The following is a 21656-nucleotide window of genomic DNA, read 5'->3' as shown; positions in this document are numbered from 1 at the left end:
TCAACAGGTGGCGGTACATCATATGACCTCAGTCCAAGTTCAGGCTTGCCACCAATCATTTCGGACATACGCTGCCCCTCTCCCCAGTCTATAGCTGGGTAATAGTTTTAAAAGCACATCTGTATCGCTATATGTTATTTTCCTACTCTGCAGCGGTGTCTTATTGGCTTGTAACATTCTGTTTGGGTTTGGAGGGACGACTTTTTAAAGCACCAGCTCAGGCCAACACACCTTCTTTGTTAAATGCAACATGGACTGCCATTCATTTCAGCAGACAACATAGTTGTTTATTGGCGTTTGCGGGCGTGTTGACTGAGGTGGTCATTTGGCGCTCATAGACAACATAGAAACTCCATGAACGTGCTTCCCTCGCGTCACTTTTTCAAGATTCTGCTCGGGAGAGTTCGTGTTCTGTAAAACATTAAAGTGGGATCATCTTTTACCTTCTACCACTTCTACCACAGCTTTTTCAGGTAGTGCAGTGCACAATATGTGAGGATATGTGAACGTGTGGCTAGCACATATTGATTTTGCTGGCTGTAGAAACTTGTATCAGTAACAGCTCACTTATCATCCATTCCTTGGGTATGACACATCATATAATAAGGCGGACATAACGCTATTCATGCGCATATTCCCCCTCGAAGACCACCGACCTCAGAAAAATGATTTTAGACCTTCGCAACGCAACTGGTGCACGGCAGCATTTCTTGCTCCCTTTCCATCAGAAGTCAGATGTATAAATCCGTATTATAGGTAGCAGCCCGCTGTTGCCGGTCGCGGCAGCCGCTGCTGGCTGATTGTTTGGCTGCTGCGTGGCGGCTGTGGCTGGTTAGCCATGGGCCGCGCCGGCTGACAGCGGCACGTGGCGCCATGTTTCAGCCGACAGCGGCGGCCGGCGGCCTGTCGCTGAGGTGACGGCTTCGCAGCTCGGCCCGTCCCACTCCGTGTCCGCCAGCGCGCTGCCAGCGCCGGCGCCCGCCCGGCCCCAGCGGCCGCTCTCTGAGACGGCCGGCTCGGCCGAGAGCCTGGTGGCTCAGGTGCGTGTTGCGGCCAGGCCACATGTTCGGTGGCAACGCTGCGCGAGGTGATGCGATGGTCATGATGGCGCCCTCGAATGAAACAGCTCTGCCGGCAACTGCTAGGTGAAATCGTCTGCAATAAGTTGCGGGTGCTGGCTTTTCCTGAACCTGCTGTACTGGTTTGATGTGGATGAGAAATAGTTGATGCCGACACTACCACGTGACATAACGTAGAGCACAAGACGTACAAAGTGCGATGCTGCGACAGCGCCTTTTGGCATGTTTCGGTCGCACTGATCTACAGCTAGCGGCCGGATCCGGCGCCACCAGCCGACTGTGCGGCTGGCGCCCGCGGCTAGGCTGACCCACCAATCTGTGCCGGACAGACGCTGGCCGGCCACGGCCTGGACCGCTTCTGTGACGCTGAGCTGGTGCGCGTGGCACGGCGCGAGATGCAGGAGACGCTGCAGCTGACCTCGGACCAGTTCGACCGGGCGGCGCACGCGCTGCTCACGCGCTCGCCCTCGCCCCGGTAGTGCGGCCGGCGGCCGCCGCCCGCGCGGTGGAAGTGCCTGGGCAGTGTGGCGCTCGAGCGGCGCCAGCGTAGTCTGCCGTTGCCGCCGCCGCCGCAGGACACAGCGCCGTCGTGACCGGCCGCGCTGACGTCGACGCCGGGGCGCGGAGGAGCGCCTGGCCGCCGCCACCGCCGGCGTCCAACGACGGGCCGCCACTCAGGGGCGGGCTCTGCAGCGCGCGCTGCGCTCCCCTGTGCCTCGGGCTCGGTCGGGCCCGCTGTGCGCCGTCTGGTTCGCTAGGCGCCCGCTGCCCGCCGGGGCGCCTCTAGTCAAGGGTTTGTTGTACAGCTCAGCGTCGATCGGAGACGTCAGTCAGCAGCAGGCTCGACCATGATATGTCTTTCCCCGACTGCGACGTGCACGTCTGTTCCCATCCCCAATACGATGTGCATCGGTCTGGGTACATAACTGGCTGGAGGAAGTGCCTGGACAAAAAAGCACAGCACACTGCTCTTCTTTTTGTTCGGTCCGGGTTGGCTCGTTTTGATTCCTGGTCGCCTTTTATGGCATCTTGCGAGCTGTAATGACCAGTCGCATCTCTTGCGTGAGCCATGGATCGGTCAGGTTTGTCGTTTCTCCGGAAGTGTTTGGCCACCACTTGTGATACGAAAGTGTCATATGTAGGCAATTGATTTATTTGCAGGGTTGTGGTAAAGCCGCACCCTTTTGTCCCCGATGGCGGGTGTTATTTGGTCACTGTGCGTTCTCGACCGTTCAGGTTTGTTTATGAACTGCTTTGTGCTGGGAAGGTTTGACGCGAGGACGGCGCCAGCGGCCAGGATTGGGCGTCCATCAGCTTTTTCATTTTGCACGAATTTGGGAGCCACCGTCGTGCTGGCTCCTCCGCTTCATGCGCAGCCGAGTGAGTGTGATTTGTAATAAATACGCGTATTGACACAATCCATTGATTCGACCGTAAAAAGTCATTATGCGCTCATTCGCGAGTGATATGAATTTGTGTCTTACTAGCTGGCGCGTTGAGGTTCCGCCACGAGTCAGCCATCTTGCGAAGCGGTGCCAAAGTGAGTTGACTGTACAGGACAGGCGTCGACAGGACAGGCGTCGACTGTTCACGACAGGTGTCGTGACGTGTCGGGACGCACACGGCGTGCCATTGTGATACCAGGTGGAATACTCACCGTACCGCCGACCGAACCCCAATCAAAACGGCCCGGGTGAGCGCGCGCACATGCGGCGGTGCCGTGCCGCCGCCAGCTGCCCCCTGCCGTGACACTGTCTCGGGTCGCGACGCGCCAGGGCTGGGTCGCGATGTGTCGGGCGCTAGCCAGTGTCGGCCGTGCCCTGCCTGATAGCCGCCGCCTACCTCCGCCCCTGCCCCACCAGGGCAGTGCGGTCTTGTCGAGCCGGGCGCCAGTTTTGTGCGTGAGCGTGGGAATTTGTATAATTCTGAGAGGAGTTCTTCACTACAATGACGCAATACATGTGTCCTCCCGGATAAGGAACGCGCTGTGTCCGGTATTCATGGGCTTACGGACATGGAAACTGAAGTTCTACGGCGCACACCGCAGATGGGTATAATGAGAGACGCCCGGTGACACTGCAAGAAGAGGACGGGACCCAGCAAACAACTATGTGACCTGCCGCTACATCGGAACAGGTCATTGGTGTCAGCGTTGCTATATGGTGACACAGCAAAATATGCGCTGGCCTTTGATCACGTTGTAACAGATGGTGTTCTCAAAGTGGAATGTTGTTATGTAGAAGCACTGGACCCCGTAGCATCGGAGGGCCTACCATGCTTTAACACAATCGAGCATCGTACATGTCGCGTACACGGGGCGTCTGAGCGAGGGGGAGTCACCGTTGGAGACGTGACGTCATGCGCCATTTTCGCCTGCACCTAAACACTTGCACACACGCCGAGTTTTTCTCGCGGACAGTCCTGATTGTGCCCTCCGAGGGGATTCCGCACGTGCTACGGGACGCGGGTGGGCGCTTCGCTGCACGTTTCCTCACCAAGTCATTCACACAGCAGCTGACGTTCTACGGCGTTACCATGGTTTTGATGACCACGCCGCACAAGAGCTGGTGTGTATAAAATGCCGTGTTGGCCATGATTTTATGTACCGCACTCCGATCAATTTCAAATTTGTATGCGTGAAATCTCTCACGTTTTATCAATGTAAACCGTTGCGCTCCACCGATCATGTCAAAATCAGAGCCACAGAAAATCCGCGCAATGAGGAATGTGACTTATTATACTTGTTCACCCCGCCCGCTCCTGTCGCCGAATTAACAAGGCTCTGCTTCTTGTGAAGTTCATCAGTCGCACATATCGCCCGTCAATTCAAGTAGTATTCATCTGCACGCTTCCAGCTTGATAAGAAAACAGCGTGCCCATTTACATGATGAATGCATTATAGACCGAATTTTAATACAGTATGGGTACAACAATCTACAACATGTTCGTGATTAAAACCCAAGGTCGTGTGACGAGACGCGAATGAGGCAAATGATAAGAGGATGACCGCCGCAGTGGGCTGAGGCTGGCGCTTATCCAGAAACACAATGCGAGGCGAGCGGTTGTTCTACAGCAGTGCTGTACAGCAAGTTTCACACAGTACAACACATCCCACAACACGACCCGGCGTCCACCGTTACAAAACATGATGCGAGGCGCGAGGGGTGGGTGACACCACCGCCGACGCGGTACGTAAACAACAGAAAACGATTGTTTGACGGCTGGCACGGCCCCGGCCGCCGGGCCCCGGCAGCCAGGCGTCGCCCCAGTCGCCGGGCGTGCCCTGTACATGGCGACACGCGCCCGTTGCGCCGCTAGGACGCCGGCACGACCAGACTCAGGCCGGCGCCAGCTCTCCACGGCTGGCACGTGCCAGCGTGCGCCGCCGGCCGGGCCGGGGCCGGCGGCGCACGGCCCCGGAGCGCTATCACATGAGCGGTCCTGGCAGTGGCCGGCAGTTTTGATTGGCGGTCGGACAGACGGGAGCGAGCAGTCGACCTCAGGCCTTGACCTGCAGCTCGGGCAGGCCGTTGGAGGCCTCCGAGTGACGGTCGCTCTCCGAGAGGCTGCTCGTGTCGCCCGTGGAGGCGCCCGACGCGCCCAACTTGTCCTTGGCCTTGGCTCGAAATTCGGTGATGATGACAGTCACGTCGTTGATGGTGACGGCCTGGTGGGTCGGCTGGCTGCGGTCCACGCCACGCAGCCGCGACAGCCTGGCGGCGGCGGCGGTCAACACAGGTCAGCGGTCCGCTCGCCGACCCGCGGCTCATGCAAGGACGTCACTCTCGCGCTCAGCCAGACACCAGCCGCGCTGCAGACATTGCCATACCACTGCCGTCTCGAGCTGTCGTGTGGAGCGCAAACAGCATAACCAGCCTGAAGGGGCTGCACAGCATCTGATGGATTAGCCCAGTTAGGGTAATCTCACACAATATGCAACACCTGCACATGTCACTAAACTTCCAATCGCAAAGCTGAGCATTGTCCTGGAAAATGTGATTGCTTGAGGAAAGTGAGATAATCACTGCTGAGGAGCATGCCTTATAATTGTAAGTTGTCTTACATTTTTATTGAAACACAAAATGGCATATAGTTACTACCAGCAATGCCAACTTACCCTTTCAAACCTTTCCCATCCTTCTTATCCAACCGCTTGGCTTTCGGTACGGGAGGCGTGTATGTCTGAACTTGCTGGATGTCTTGGTTAAGACGTGGTTTTCTGCGGTGGGAGAAGATTGAATGTCCCTAGTGCACCACAACTGTTTGGTTGTTTATTGAAGCTTGTGGCAACCCCAACAAATGTAACCAACTTCAGTCAGTCAGTGCACCAAATACAAGCAAAAATGTTGAATTTTAGCTACATTTGAAAATAACCAAACTGGTAATCTTAAAGTGCATTGTGTTGCATGTAAATTATAATTATAAATGCTGATGTTTCCACTTGCTGATACCATCAGCAAAAGAATGACTACCCTGGCAGGACAACCATGTTGACCATGTGTGCTGTCAATACATTCAACAGCAAAGGAATGACTACCCTGACAGGACAACTGTGTTGACCAAGTATGCCATCAATACATCATTTTGATTCAGACCCTTACAAACATGCATGATGGGTGTGTATGTATGGATGTACATAGCTGATAAGGTCTCTCAAAAATAAATTAAAGCTGAACAATTTGGCATCACCAGTGACTTACCTTGTTGATGTGCCTTTTCTGACATCACACATGAGACATTTGAAAGCTTCAGCAGTGTTTTTGTAGGTGCATACACTACAGTCCCAGGAGTTGTCATCCACAGGCTTTGGCACACGTTTTCCTCTCTTTCTGAAATGTAAAAAAAAAATGTTAAGGCGAGGCAACCAGCTGATTTTCATACCTGGATTAAAAGTATTTTTTTTTTAAAGTGAAAGCATGCTAGTTACAGAAGCTAGCATCATTCACAGCAAAGAATAGGCATCATTCAGCTGACAACACATTTTATGAGCACAATAGTTATATCTGAACAAAGCAAGCACCTCTGAATGAGACACATGAGGCTGCAGAAGTTGCCAGTGCAGGGCAACCAACTGATTTTCATAAAGCTGACACATGGAATGTGGTATATATCAAAGTGGTACATGAGCTCTTAAAAGTGTAATTGGCATACAAGTCAACAAACATGGAGTGTGGTAAGATACCTGAATTTGTTTTTTAGTGAAGAACATAATACCCACCATCCTACATCTTTGTATGAAGCACCAGTGATTGCATATACCATATTACTGCCCAGAGGCCATGGATGCACCAAGGTTTGAACCTGCCCCTCCCTACCACATGGGAGAGACTTTGTATTCAAAGCTTCAGTGGTGCCCTGGGCCATTAAATTACTGTTGCTTCACATCCAGGTTACAGATAATAACTCTAGAGTTAAAGATGTTCCATAATTGAAAATGTTTGAAGCAGGCATCACATGTGATGTAATAAGCTCACTTATAACTATTTGCATCCTTTTAAATGGAAGTCTGCATCAAACAAAACATTCATATATTTAGACATATGCTTCTAAACATGCCATTGTTTGATTGTCATGAAACACTTGCTCCACATTGTGCTGCCAAACTAGCTGAACAAAATTGCCACCCTTGCACCCACATGCAGTACTTTAACTTACTGAGAGATGGCAGTGGCTGTGCTTTAAGTGCTCATGTGCCAAACATTGTTTTCTGGCAATTTCTTGCAGTGTTCTTGAATATTTGTATGTCAGTTTAAGAAGTTTAACTGTACTCACATGCTCACTATTTTTAAGCCATTTGATTACAAGCCCAACTAACAGAACTTGCAGTCATGTCCAACTTTTAATATGTTCAGACACAAAACATGTTTTGTGATAGAAACTTACACAGTTTGGCCAACATAAAGGAAGCACCAATTGATGTCCACTATATTTGAAAACTGTGCTTAATGACATCAGATTTGGACATCTTCGCAATAGTAATTTTGTTGGCTTTAAATGCTGCATAAGCTATGCATGGGGTATGCATAAGCATGGGGTAGCAGGATTTGACTGCCATTGTAATGATATCATGCATCCCTGAATGTCCATAGTCTAAACATCTGCACAAGTGTGCAGCTCAAAAACTAGTATTTTTTGTGTTGAGAAGGGCCCTGCTGCAAACTACATGACATGATCTTATGATTCATTTTTAGTTCAAGGTCCTGTATGAATGTAGGGCATTCCCTTTAATGAGATGATACCAAAACTCAAGCTAATGAAGCAGGATATATTCTGCAGGTGACAACAACTTTGTAAATTAGCAGGCAAGCATCCAGCGATGCAGCAATGACATGAAAATTCAAGCGTAGCATTCAGGGGTATAGTTTCCAATTTCAGCTTGATTTTCTTTATTGCTTTACTGCTAGCTTTAAGAAAAAAACCCAGAAAATCTGGGAAGCAGCCCAAATGACCACAGTCTTTACACAGCTTGCATTGTTTTTCACTGCTGAGCTTCCCCCCAGCTCCTTCATTAACTAATCCCTTTATAATATTGCTTCTAAGTAACAAGCTTTGGGGTAATACATCTCTATTAGATTCAAAAATGGCCAACTAATTGCCATATGAATAGAAGATACTGGAAGGTGAGAAACCAAGTTAATGATATAAACTAAAACATACAAATTTGAAACCTAGAATCCAGCAAAAATAACTTGTTACGAAGAGAGTGGGACCAGAAGTAAATTTGCTTACAACTTAAACTGATGCAGTAAGATAAGTGGGAATTATTGGGAATGTTTAACTAAAGAGCAGATTAAACAAGAAGCCTCTTCAATTTATCAAGAAGATTAGGTCTATAATGCCACCAAAACTGATCCAATCTCCTGTAATCCATTCACAATAAGCATATCCAATTCCAATTTCAACTTCTTTAACTGAAATGACACTGAAGAAAGCAAATAGTGACACTGGAAGTAAACCAGGGCTTAACCCAGAGTGCCCAGAATCCATTCACTGCTTCAGGTGCCTACATGACACCTCATGCTTGTTCACCCCAAGCTCAGACCAGCCAAATTATGCGGAATTTTTAACTCATTTATAATGCAAATTTCATGGAATGTTTGTCAGAAATTACCTGCAGAGAATGATAGTTGTTTGAAAGTGACATTATCCACTAACCTCGATGGCAGCTGTCCAACAAACTTTGGGTTATCTAATACATATGTAATACAAGCACTGAAATTACTGTGTTGTGGCTATTATGCCAAAGAATCTCAGCACATGTAATTTTCAGTTTAGGGTGTAGGTCCCAAACTGATATATGGAGCACAAAACCCAGCCTAGAAATGGAAAACATTACACACATACATTCCATTGAAAAATTTGGAGTGAAAAACAGCAGTTCGCAAAAATTGAAGTCATCATGCCATGTGATTGCACTCATGGCCAGATATGGTTAATGCTACTTTATCATCGTTAGATTTCCCAAACTTTCAATAGTGATTCAAAGTTTGCACTTAACAGAACACACAAAATGGCTTGAACATAATGGTGATCCCCATCAATCTCTAAATTTGCAAGCATTTGCGACTCCAGGAAAACTTTTCAGAACAAAGGGTGCGTCCCGTTCGTCACCATTTCACATGTAAGCAACTCACCCCGCAGGACTTTCTCTTCGATCCATCTCACATAGGTTTGAGGAGCTGTGCTACGCGCACATGTCCCGTTATAACTTGCAACAGCTCCGGGAAGAACTATTACAGCCCAAGTTGCCAGCAATATCCCGCCACCCCAACACCGCACTGAAAGACGAAAACAAAACAACTAGCTGGGTGCGATCAAGGATAACAAAATTTATAAGATGCTAGTTAATTGGCTGCCGTAGCCGGCCATGCCGCTGCAGTCACAGGCATCCTCCTTTTATTTGCTTACGCTACACGGACGAAGTAATTTGTTCTGCGTGACGGCTCGTCAAAGGTGGATCCAGGGGAGATGAATGTAGCCATTGCTCCCCCTAAGGCCTAAGGGGTCTATGAGAAGCCTTGAATGCAAAGTGCAAAAATTAGACGTCTTTGGGCATGAGTAGTGACGTAGTTTTGTCAGAATAGTTAGGGGCTGAATTGTGAGTGAAAGGAGAAGCAGCCTAAGCCCAGCACTAACAAACAGGTTTCTTCCTGGATTTAGTCCACTCTCTTCTCAAAGTGGGGAGGGGGTGGGTGGATGTCATGTTGGGGGGTGGGGATGGAGCCCCCCATTCCCAACTGAATAGGAAACTTTACCCTGCTTGGGGGGGGGGGGGGGGATGGAGGACGCCTTATCTACAGCTTCCATAATGGGCGGAACTGTTCCCACAATTTCAGAGAGATCCGAGAAAGTGTTGCGGCATGTGAACAACTTCTGTCGAAGCAAGTCTGTCATGAACATGCTTTCTGTCTATCAAGAGAACCGAGAAAAGAACATGGAACCGTGCATTTAACGCTAAGCGTAGTTGGTACGCATCTTACAACATCGTGGTGATAGGGAATAGAGCTGGACACTACGGAATGGGAAAAGGAAGCACAGGATGAAGGGTCATGAGACTAGACGGATGCGGGTGGAGCTTATGGGATAAGACGGGACTGGACGATATCAGATGAAAACGAACGAGACCTGGTGGCATCGGATGAAACCGAAAGAGATGGCCGAGCCGGACTGTGCTACCAGTTTTGGCGATATGGAACTCCCCGTCATTTTACCTTGAATTGAGCCGCGAAAGGTTACGACTATATTTCTGACGCTAGTTAATGTAGTGTTAAATGTTCTTTTGCTTAAACACCTTAAATTGGTCGGTAACATTTGAGTGCGATGGGATTTCGTTCACATAAACCAGAAGTGGACGTTGAAGCGTGGCCTTGAAATATCAAGACTTGTTGACAGACGCCAAAACTACCGTCAAGATGAATGATAGTTCGTCACGTGGGAATATTCTGGTGTTTAATAGTTAGAAATTAACTGGCTATGTTAAGGTGATATCGAATTCCCGGATACGTTACGCGCCGTATTTCACTATTTCAGGAATGCATCGCTTGTTCCGTTTGCTTGTGCTTTCTTCAGCTCTCTTGCCTTAGCTCTAACTCTTGGCGACACCCCTCCTGCTGGCCGTCTGCGTGACAGGAGAAAGGCACCTCATTTCTCAGCGATATTTTCCTGATCACCCAAAGGATTTCTCACCGACTCAAAACAGCAAACACGAGAATCCCAATGCTCAGCTTGCATAAAAACAACAAGTGTCATGTGTGAGTCAATAATCAAACACAGCTCCTGCATGTTTCTTTTTTTAGTTTGCGTACTCGCACATCACATTGTATAATGTATGATGTTTGGATACGTTTACAAATGTTAATAAGCGAGATAATAGGTCCACTTTATCGGAGTGACCGCGTTCGTGAAAACATTAATTTAGTTGTTAAGTTAGATGTGTGTGCAAAAAATGATAGGCGGCATATGACTCTTTTTTACTTGCCGTATTGATGATGTCATTGGGGCTCTGCAACGCGCTTACCTGCTTAGACTATATACCATCATGTACCACTATTCATCCTAGCACGAATGGCGGCCGCTGCAGGTCCGCAGTCGCCCAGAGATAGTGAATGTACTCACCAATAATCAACCTCACCAAAGAAGCGGTCGCTTGGAGTTATGCGTCTACCAGCAATAATTACACTTGTTTGGATTTATTATGCATGTCAATGTTGCTGGCACCTGCTGGCTAGTTGGTCCACTGCAGTGATTCACAGGTAATTAGCATGGAGGCGGTTCCCGTCATAACCTGACTAACTGGGAGCGACTACAAATGGTGGCGAAAATATTGGGTCACCCACAATATATGGGCTTTACGAAACAGATACTTTCGTCCTAGCATGGGAAGGTAATTTCATTTTGATAGGATTCCATTGCTAGTATTTTTTACATTTACACCGTATCATGCATGTCGGTTACTGGTCATATTAAAGGGAGACCACAGTCCGCGTAGGTTATGTGCAACTATCAGACACCCCTAAGTACGAGCGGAACCGTATAGTCGTACACAACGCATGCCTCGGAATCTATCCCACTCAAAGGTACCTGATAATATATAGGAGTCGTCTCTAAATTATATTGGAATTGGCCAGCCGGATTTTTTCATCAGTTCACAATACTTAGTCGCCGGAATCCTCATCGGCTCGCCGGAATTTCTCCGTCGGCTTATATGTGCCAACCTCGCCTTCTGGAGTCGCTAGAATGATTCTAACAACGGTGCCCTTAAGCCACTGCCGGTGCTAAAGGAGGGAGATTTGTTCAAAAGGGGCGGGAACGGAAGCCTGAATTGCACAGGGTCTGCTGTTTTGGTCGGCGGCGCTCTGGCAATTGAATGAAACACACAGAAAACTGATGAGTGCCCACATTGAGCTAACAGAAAGAGTCTTATGCCAGTCAGGGCCTTGGTACTGAACGGAGAGTCAACCTTTTCCAGGTAAACCTTTTCCAGCACGGTCCCGTGAAGCCCAATTGAGTCTACGTGTCAATTATTTAACCACCTGTGGCGAACAGGAATATTGTTACGTTAATGACGGTTCAAACGTCGACCCGGGGTCAACTGCGCGGGTCAGAAGGCCTCAAGCGTGAGGGAGCGGATCAAAAAGATATGATGCCTCCCTCTAAGGGCCTCCGGAACGGCCTTGAGCCCACTCATCTTCTACAGATCATGTTAAATCCCATTATTTTAAAGCCAACTGTTTCGGAAAAAACAGACAAAATAAACTCAAGCTGGCTGCTAAATACCATCAAACCCAGGAACGGACTTGACTTATAGCTTGTTTACGGAGGGACGCTAGATGATGTCATCAGCTGACGGCTGATGATTAAATGCAGAATTTGTCCCTTGTTACGTAAGAGTGCAAAATATCCCATCATTCAACGTATGTTATGAAGGTGATGCAGAAGTGTAGTAAGTCACATATTCAAATAGCCAAGGGAAATGATGCATATGACGTTGGCGGCACGTAAAATTACCTTCGATAATTGCGGGTAAAATTCATCGGCGCATGTCCGACTGCTGTTCTAAGGCTAAGGCACCAGTGCCAATAGGGACGAAACCTGAGCGATCACGGGCCGCCCTACAGAAGGTCGGAACAAACAAGCTTCTGTTCAAAACATGCTGAGAAACCATGGGAGACTTAAACGTTTTCAGGGCATTGAAACTAAAAGAATGACATGCTTTACAAAAGGGGCCACGCTGTAATTAGTTGGTAGACACCTAGTCTGCCATGATAAAGTCAGTCGTCTCTGTAGATTGCACACAATTTTGAGAGGACGCACATTACCATTTCCAAATGAAATAAGCCTATTTTCAAAGGATAATTGGACTTTTTCTTGGCAGGACGGCGCGATACGCCATCTGGATGGCTTGCCACCCTGAGAGCGGAGGTCAGCCCTGCTATAGAGCCAACGCTAGGACCGTCCAGGAAGGTCGCCGAGACACAAGCGCTTCAGCAGTTCACGGAGACCCAAAGGGACCGAGGCGATGACGACAGCGATGACGATGTCTTTGCAGATCCCCCGTCACGTCACGTTTGATATGTCAGCGCCCGCAGTGGTCGGCAGCAACCCCCCCCCCCTCCCCCGCCTGTGGCTGACCCGACGGCCGGTGCGCACAACACCCTGTCGGATCTCCTAGGCAAGATGCACAAGCCCATTCTTCCAGATCTGGACGATCACCCTGAGCATGGTCCGACATGGGACAAGGTGCTGTTAGCATTCGGGACTGACTGGTGCGCGCACAGTCTGCAGGACTGTGTCGAGCAAAATCGAGCGCTGGGTCGCAGAACATGTCATGTCAAGTTTAGGTCATGTAACGACAAGTTGGGTAGTTAAACAGACAACGCACCATAGAAATGGTCTCATGCAGATTGTTTTCTCCCATTTCAGTGCTATGGTCATTGCATGTTCATCAGATGCCTCGTGGAAATATCCCGCCTTTCAGTAAATTCCTCTAGCTACAGGCTTAGGCTTAGTGGGGCTTTGCTGTCTGAGTCCTTTCTATTCGTTCCAAATACACAGTTTGAGGTGATGGCACGTATTAAAGTCTAAATGTGCTTAGGGAAGTGTGCAAGATATCTGATGTGTGCATGCATTGAAAAATAGAGGTGGTGCGCGCAGGAACCTACAATGCTTGTATTGGAGCACTCAGCCGCTCACTACATGCCTGTACCGGGTGCCGGCCCGGCTCAGGCTGCTGCTCTGCGTAGGGCTGGAAAGAAGTGCGATTTAACGTTGCACAGTCTTCGTTTTCTTTGTGGCTACGGAAGCGCGGGTGGCTTGATAAGATGATGTGTGATGATGGTGTTTGATGGTGTATTTGATGGTTTTATGATGATGATGTGTTTGCCTGGGGACGGGAAACTGTATGCCGTGCTTGGTGCACGTCCCCTTTTTGACTGCATAAATCACTAGTAAAGCTTGTGAATGCTGTCTTATTGTGTTTGTAAGAAGTCCTTTGAACGGAATGTGTCATGCCTAGTTTAGGCGGGAATGCGTCTAAACTGTCGTCGTCCCGTGTCTGCTAAGGTGTATTCTGTCGATCTGAGTACACTGCATGGCATGTTGAAGCTGATGATCCTCGTTCATATCACTGCTCACGATTTGTAGGTCTTCGAGTGTTAAGCCGGGATTATTGTACGCGGATCACTGTACAATTGCCATAAGAAGTCAATGGATGTCCGGTACAGTGTACCATCTCATTTAAATGCTAGGTCATTAGAAATAATACAGTCGAAGGGGTTTCAACGAAATGATACGAGGTGTCAGGTGACGTAGCGCGAGACCTATCTGCCCCAATGCGGATCCCGTGCGGTGAGTATTCTCGTGGGATTATCCGGGATTCCGGTTTGGCGCCGTTTTCACACGAATTACTAGTTCTTTATGCAAGCAAAGTCTCGTCGTTTTCAGAATGGGTACCCAGGAACGTGTGCAATGACTAATAATTTTCACTCGTCCATAGATTCCCATCAGAGCTCTAGTTTCGCCAAATTTGTTGAGGAAAGCAGTGAGCACAGGATTGACCGGCCTGGGGTGACGGTAAACATTAAGTTTGAATGTACTAAATTAATACAATTGGGTCTAGATCTGGGTCTGAATGCCCATTATTTTCATTGTTACATTACATGCCCATTCGCCTCCTAATGCGGGCACCTTGGGTACAATTCATAAGAGCACATTTGGTTTCCTATTGCTTTATGTTTTCCTTTGGTTTCTAAGGACTGAGTGGCAAAAGGGAGTCAGAAATTGGTAATGAGTTTGAAGGTATTGCATCTATCAAGAGCCTTCAAGGGGGCCTGCATTACGCGGGATTTTCATCAGGATGACGTGCTATTTTGTAGATATCCACGTCTTTACGGCAGAGTAAGGTGGGAAAAGGAGAAGGGGGCGGGGCGATTTGCCGCGATTTGTCCGCGGCCCGAGAAGGCCGAGGCCCTCAACGAAATGCGATCCTAAGCCCCCTGGACCACGTGACGATCTTATAACCATTGGATGGCTCTGTTGGCGTCCAAACTACTCAGAAAAAATGCATAGAAACAGTAGAAAGAAGTTAACTAAAGAAATGGGAAGTTTCGCTGCATTTCCATCGCTTTCATCTCATATATGCTCGACAGTGTAGGTTTTAGTGGCCTGAGCTTTCCTGTTCCAAATACTGTTTCTCGTCGTCCTTGAAAAGCTAGTTGTTCAGCTACAGCGGATTTAAACGTATCTAACAAAATGGTATTATGAATCTATTTCTCGTCGCCTCTGATAATTCGTAAGATAAAATATTTCTATTAGAACATCAAAAGCTGGGCCGTCTCGGTAAGCACTATTTCTAACACCACTGACGCGGTTGCTAAGATACGCATTTACTAAAACAATATGCCCCTGCAGCCTCGGCAAAACTAGGGAGATTTCTAAACGCGTAAGATGCCACCAAATACCCGTAAAACTCTCTGGGCAGAAAGTCTCCAGCGACTTGGAAACCAATATTCGTTGTCCAGGCCGGGCCTCGGTCCAGACCGCTAGGCGTGACCGGCTGAATTAATTTGGTTGTAAACAGCACCGTCCGGCATTTGGTGTGAGCTGGTTGTTCGACTTGTGTGAGGTAAAACTTCATGTTTTGTCACGTGTACATACAACTAAACGGAAGAGCCAAAAGTTTGAGAAGTTTCTTATGCATGTGTTGATGTCAATGTTGTACAGGTCCCTTGCTTATTTCAATTGATGCGGACCGTTTCAAGAAGCGTGAAGCCTTTGCGGGCAATATCCCGTAGGCTACGTCGTCTGACGTTAGGTCAGAAATCAAGACAATCAAAATATGAATAAATAATTTGTTTCCACAGATATCAACATATGGGGGCTCCATTAGGAGTGTGGCACTCATGCTCAGTAAAACTATGTGCTGTTTGCATGCCCTCACATTGTATCTCTTGTAAAGCTCAAGGGAGGGTTAGAAGTATTAGGAAATAATTCAACAAGAGTACCATTGGGCATCTCCTATATTTGACAGACTTTCAGGCTGTTTTCAGACAGACTTTCATGCAAAAGGATGTTCACCTGTTCTGGTTTAGTTAGTCTGCCAGCAGGTAATTGCTGTTGGAGTGATTTGATATAGACAAAATATTGCCTACCACTTTTTGGATCTATCCATTGTCATATTTGTGATTATCTAAATTTATAACCACCTTTGCCTCAGTCATCATGGTGCTGGCGATACTGCAATAAAAGGAAGAAATTTCCCTGCCCTGCTTCCCTTTAGGTAAAATGGCAGGGACATCTGTGCCTGGGCACCAAACCCTCAGGCTCTGGATCACTTAGTCCAGCATCACAACCTTGATTGTGCAGGACATTCAGTGTACTGACACTCATGATGACATTAACTGGCAGATATCAGAACTTATGTTTTGTGTTGTTTGACATCACATGTAGTGTGGTATCTATGCCAAACAAAAAATGTCATGGCCAAAGAGTATCCCAGATATGTTGTATCTGGTGTAGTTGTCCCTGATTCACTTATCCTGGTTCATCTATTGGTGTTTAAGTTGTCCTGGTCCACTGGTTACTGGATCTATTGTCCTGCATCAGTTCTCACTGGTTTAGCTGCTGGCTCGGCTGTTCATGTGCCAGCTATAAGAGAGCTAGCTGGCACTGGGTCAGTTATCCTGGTTCAGCTCTCACTGATTCAAGCATGGGGTCAATTCCCCTCTCTCAAAAGTCTTTCCAGAACAGTTTCTGAACAGTTCAGTTATAGTAACCATGCCACAGTGTGCATAGTTATAGACAATTGAATAGCACATCATGTGGTACCAAAAATTTAGAGGCATCTGGCAAGGTTGCTGACCTACAGCAAGTCAAAGTCTGGCACAAATTCAGCAAAGTCAACTTCTAGGGAACTGTTCAATCTGATGCAGTGACAGTGTTAGATGAAGCCATACATCAGAGGTACTTTCTTAGGCAACATAACAATTGAAGGAATAAATTCATTGACCTAGGATCAGGTATGAAGGTCAGACCAAGGTCAAACCAATCTGCTTTGTTACTGTGGGGCTTGCCATATGGGGTAGTTTCTGGTGCCTGTTTCAAATTTATTGATAACATGAGCTGCATTATACACCTTCCAGGGGCTTCTTAAAGACTAATAATATATAGCTTACTGACCTAAGATGATACAGGCAACACTTTGTATTTAGGAATATACTACATAGCATAATCTTTGTTGCTTATTCAGTTGTAAAACTCAAAGCAGTCTTGTATGGTTTCAGTCACCATGACATTCAAAAGGTCAAACAAGGCCACTGGCCTTAAATGAGCATAGGACCTTTTGCTTAGAATCAGCATCTAGGTTCTGGGGGGCACTTGGAACACCAGCCTGGAGTTTGACCTTATTTGACCTGAAGGTCATGATCTAGGAACCTTAAGCTCTCACCCAAATGAGTTCACATACAGGCTAACACACCCTGTGGATTTGGTATCTCTAACTTTTGTAGTTTTGAGATCTCAGGGAGTCAAATTGACGCCCACCCGGGCAGAGGATATCCAACGGGCCGCCCAGACGTGTGTTAGTCGTGATGTCCTCAATGTTTAATGTCATTGAACCAAAATATGCTTGACCATGATATGACCAATGATATACTTAACCATGTTTCAGTGCCAAAATGAAGTGGATGCTGGTGCTAGTCCTGTGCCATTTGGTTCTTGTAATACATGCTGAAGATGAGGAGAAACATGAAGGAAGAATAATAGACAAGGTCAGTGAATGTTTGACACATATGCATAGCCCATGTGTATGATGCATGTGAACCAGAGCATTGCTATTTAGTCAATTAAGAAAAGTAAGGATGTTTGAATTATTTGTTTTTCATAGTTCAAGTGGATGTTGCAAAGCTTGTGTACCAGTTTTTTTGTTGCATCAGACCTTTCCTGAGTTGTGCATCACCGGTTTATATGCATGTAAACACCCTCAGAAACTGAGTGATGCTGATCACTTTGAGGGTGATGAACATAATACGGACTACGACCATGATGCCTTCCTTGGCGACGAGGCCGAGGAATTCAACGACCTGACCCCCGAAGAAAGCAAGGAAAGATTATCGTGAGTTCTGAGCAGTTTGTGTGCATGGGGTTTTGGACAATCTGGCGTGTTCATCTTTTAGGTCCCTTGCGGAGCTGACTGGCTGCAGGTCATTTCTGCGAGACCAAAAATAAATGTTTAAAAGATTCATGCCAGTGTCTGCTAAAAAGTGCGGTTTAAAAAACTTCCCTCCCCATCTTTTATAAAAGAGGGAAGATGCCAGGGCAGGCCACATGTTAGGTCATAGGTGCAGTGCTCTGGCTGGAGGGTGCTCCACTGCGGGACCTGGTCGGGAAGCCGTCCCGTCACGTCGGACGCTAATCGGGGGACAGGCATGGGTTGATGCCTGCAATGTTGGCCTGGGTGTCTAAACTAGCCAAGCTGTGATGCTGGTATTTGTGCATGTGTGTGAAGAATGGACTTAACGTTTCATGATCACTGCTGCTGAGTTAGATAAGAGCTGTGTGATAGACCACTGTCGAGTTGGATAAGAGCTGTGCGATAGACTGCTGTCGAGTTGGATAAGAGCTGTGTGATAGTTCATGCAGAGTTTACACAATTTGTTTATGCAATGAGTTGGAAAAATGATTTCCCTTTGCACTAGTGCTGGAGCATATGGTATTCATGCATTTTGGGTTATGACCATAATCACACAAGAACAGGGAGACAGTGTCATGCCCTCTAATTCCAATTTTAGCAAATTAGGTGGTCATGTTGTTGGGTCATTACAAATTAACCCAACAATATAAACACTTTCCACAGCTTTTACACATGTACATCCATAAATACTTGCCACCATTTTAAGCATAGCAAACTCTAAAATCTGCAAGTTATTTAAACCTTGCTGTTCCACATGATTTAGCCATATTCATGTCGTACGTGTTTCTATCTGCATTTTGATACAGGTTACGCACGTTCACTGTTCGTACTTTGTAACACAGAGTGTGCGTGGAACTGAATGCATCTTCTGCTTTATAACAGGCTGATTGTGGACAAGATTGATGTGGACGGAGATGGCATGGTTTCGGAAGAAGAGCTGATTGGTTGGATAAAACAAGCACAAAATAGGTACATGGAGACAGAAGTAGAAAGACAATGGGAGGTGAGCGATTGGCTCGAAATAATTTTGCAGCATATGAGTTTGTACTTCAGCAGCATGGTGGCTTTACCGGTATGGTTCTTAATATCGCTGTCATAATTGGCTATGCTCATGCATCTATGATTGAACTAAGACGTGCAACTTTAGTATGTTGCTTTACTTGCAGCAAGTTTGTATATTTTGCTCGTGGTTTATGCAGTTTTATGTATCATGAACATGCACGTTGCCCTTAATGGGCTTATAACCGTTGCGTGACAACTCATGTAACCTGTCGTCCGCTGCACAGTCTCGTTACCGGATATCACGGTGTCCGGGAGCCGCGGTCGGCTTGTTCTTACGGCTGCGGAGCTGTGGCGAAACGTATCGCGCTGCGTTTGACAGGCGCACGCACCGGCGTCGAAGCAGGACAAGGAACATATCACGTGGGACGACTACCAGCAGTCGACGTACGGGTTCACGGGCGAGGCCCAGGAGAACGAGGAGGGCGACGCGGCCGCGTACCAGCGCATGATCGGGCGCGACCAGCGCCGTTGGAACGCCGCAGACGTGGTATGACTGCCGCCGGGCGACGCGTGTCTGGCCCCGTGCCGCACCGGGGATGGTGGGCGCCGCCGGACCGGCTGGGTCTCAAGTCAGGTGCTATGCTGGTCGGTCTCCAAATACATGGTGCCCCACTCCCTCCCCTTAAAAGTTATCACCGCGCACATGGGCGTTAAAGTTTGTGTTGTAACTGATACGTCCGCGTGGTGCGTCAGATACATGTCTGTGAATGGTGGTGTCGCATACAGTTGTCAGGCAGGGAATTTCCGTATGCTGTGCACACCGCGACCCGCTGTTCGCTCGCTGTACGCAATGACTCGCTGTTTACGGAATCTGCACGAGCCGTGCCCGGCTGGAGAGTCTGGCTGATCTCGGGACGTGCGGCTGGTCCGGTGACGCGGGCCGTTGAAAGACGGTCGTCTGCGTATGGTGCGGTGCAGGACAAGGACGGCAAGCTGTCGCGGCTGGAGTTCAGCACCTTCCTGCACCCAGAGGAGGTGGAACACATGCGCGACATCGTTGTTTTGGAGACCATCGAGGACATCGACAAGAACAACGACGGCAAAATTACCGTCGATGAGTATATTGGTAATGAATGACTCGGCGGTTCGGTAGATCAGGCGACAGCTGACTCCAATATGCTGTGTCACATATCTTGTCAGCATTCCATTTCTTTTCGAAGGTGTCTATGTCCCAATTTTCGGGTGGTTAAGTCTGGGGGGGGGGGGGGGGGGGGGGGGAGCGAGGATCTCGTGGAGAGTTGTACCAGCTGCAGGTGGACTATGTTGCAGCAGGGGTCGGGTAGGACACGCAGGGAAGGCCCTGCTGCGGGAGCGAAGGTGTCGGAATCGGCGCGGTCACTTGCGCCTCGAAAGCTGGGAGGCGTAGCGTGGCGCGTCGTGACGGGCTGTCACGTGGTCGGCAGGCGACATGTTTGACGAGGCTGACGGAGCCGAACCTGACTGGGTGCAGCACGAGCGCGAGCAGTTCAAGACGACGCGCGACACGGACGGCAACGGATACCTGGATGCCGACGAGGTTGGTCGGGTCGGCCAGCACGTGTTGGGGGGAGGGGGCGCTTCTGCCCCGCGACTGGTGCAGTGTCTCCGCTTCGCCCTGGGCATCAGCGAGGGTGCATTGCTTCGCCGTGGTGCACGCTTTGGGTAGCCGTACAGAGGATCTAGCCTTTCGTGAAGTCGGCTTTGCCCGTCGCGTGAGAGTGAATTCAAAATTAGCCTTGAATGTGCCGACACACCTCGGAGTTCTGGTCATTATCTTCACCGCTGTGGTGTCCTGACTTGCCCGCGTGCGTTGTGCGTTTAAGTCTATTATGTGTGCTGTATTGGACTGGACTGCACGAACCACCAGGTGCGTCGCACTGTCGCATGGTTATCGTCTGCAAGACTTTGAGCTGTCTGCACACTATCTGCTCGCGTTTGGTGCATGTGTCGCCCTCTGTAGTGGCACGAATCACGCAGTGTTCGTGCGTGTCGTGCGGCAGGTGCGAGCCTGGATCATGCCCTCCGACTACGACCACTCGCTGGCCGAGACACAGCACCTGGTCCACGAGGCGGACGCCGACGGCGACGGCATGCTCAGCCGCCAGGAGATCCTCGACAAGTACGACCTATTCGTCGGCTCGCAGGCCACAGACTTCGGCAACGCGCTCTATAGTCACGACGAACTTTAGCGGCGGCCGGCCGCGCTTGCTCGCTTGTTTTCGTGGGGGGGGGGGGGGGGGCGCCACCAGCGCCGCGCCAGATCTGGGCCGAGGTGACTGCGGCGCTCGCGCTCGCGTTCGGTACGGACTCGCCGCGGGGCGGCCGGCGCCCCTTGCTGGCAGTGGTAGTCCATATAGGAAAGAAAGATTCTCACGCCTGTTCCTGCTTGTGTGGAGGGGGCGCACGTCGCACGTGGGTGCCGCGCTGCCAGGAAATTCACCTGGCGCTATGGCTGAACTTTTTGAATACAGTCAGAAACGTTATGCTTATTAAGTTATGGGAATGTTTGTCACGTCTGTGCCAAATCTGCTGTTTATACCTTTGACAAATAAAGTTTTAACGACATAAAAGTGTATAAGTATCATGGGAGTAATTCAGCAATAGCGGTAGAACGGAACAGCCTTATCGTGGAAGCTTGTGATCTGGAGCGGGCCAGGAGAGCAGACTACCAGTGACGTGGTACCATCGCATCCAGCCAGCAACCAGCGCAAGCCAGGGTACGATTGCCGACTGCCGACGCAACCGTTTGCGGAGTGTCACGACTGTGGTCTCTGGTTGACAGTGATTGCTAATGTGATAAGATTGCAAACCCACTTTCTCACAGTGCGTGTGTGGGTGTGAGTGTGGGT

At 48.7% G+C, this 21656-nt stretch overlaps 3 protein-coding genes across 4 annotated transcripts in view; 2 read left to right on the top strand and 1 right to left on the bottom strand.

Moving 5' to 3' along the window:
- LOC119107961 (voltage-dependent calcium channel type D subunit alpha-1-like) overlaps positions 1 to 3621 on the top strand; it is a 63911-nt gene extending 60290 nt beyond the window's left edge. Inside the window, 2 exon segments of the mRNA XM_037231551.1 lie at positions 883 to 1040; positions 1409 to 3621. Coding sequence (XP_037087446.1) covers positions 883 to 1040; positions 1409 to 1558 — 308 coding nt within the window. The 3' untranslated portion in view covers positions 1559 to 3621.
- A 334-nt stretch (positions 3622 to 3955) lies between these two features.
- Positions 3956 to 8871, bottom strand: RYBP (ring and YY1 binding protein). Its single transcript, XM_037231019.1, has 4 exons — positions 8714 to 8871; positions 5780 to 5908; positions 5197 to 5298; positions 3956 to 4792 (listed from the first exon to the last, which is right to left on the bottom strand). Exons 1-4 carry the CDS (start codon positions 8737 to 8739, stop codon positions 4579 to 4581), a joined length of 471 nt encoding a protein of 156 aa, XP_037086914.1. The 5' UTR covers positions 8740 to 8871; the 3' UTR covers positions 3956 to 4578.
- Positions 8872 to 14970: 6099 nt separating this feature from the next.
- LOC119108532 (calumenin-B) lies at positions 14971 to 21371 on the top strand. 2 transcript variants are annotated; one of them, XM_037232116.1, is made up of 8 exons: positions 14971 to 15018; positions 17245 to 17344; positions 17561 to 17688; positions 18649 to 18769; positions 19148 to 19315; positions 19747 to 19894; positions 20232 to 20344; positions 20808 to 21371. In XM_037232116.1, exons 2-8 carry the CDS (start codon positions 17252 to 17254, stop codon positions 20994 to 20996), a joined length of 960 nt encoding a protein of 319 aa, XP_037088011.1. In that variant the 5' UTR covers positions 14971 to 15018; positions 17245 to 17251; the 3' UTR covers positions 20997 to 21371. The 2 variants fall into 2 exon arrangements, with proteins under 2 accessions (XP_037088011.1, XP_037088010.1); XM_037232115.1 differs by lacking the exon at positions 14971 to 15018 and adding an exon at positions 15076 to 15201.
- The last annotated feature ends 285 nt before the right edge of the window (positions 21372 to 21656 follow it).

This window comes from Pollicipes pollicipes, unplaced genomic scaffold (genome assembly GCF_011947565.3).
Source record: "Pollicipes pollicipes isolate AB1234 unplaced genomic scaffold, Ppol_2.1 Scaffold_6686;HRSCAF=7923_pilon_pilon_pilon, whole genome shotgun sequence".
Lineage (NCBI taxonomy): Eukaryota > Metazoa > Arthropoda > Thecostraca > Pollicipedomorpha > Pollicipedidae > Pollicipes > Pollicipes pollicipes.
The sequence above is the reverse complement of the archived record's forward strand: the minus strand, read 5'-3'. Positions and strand labels throughout refer to the sequence as shown.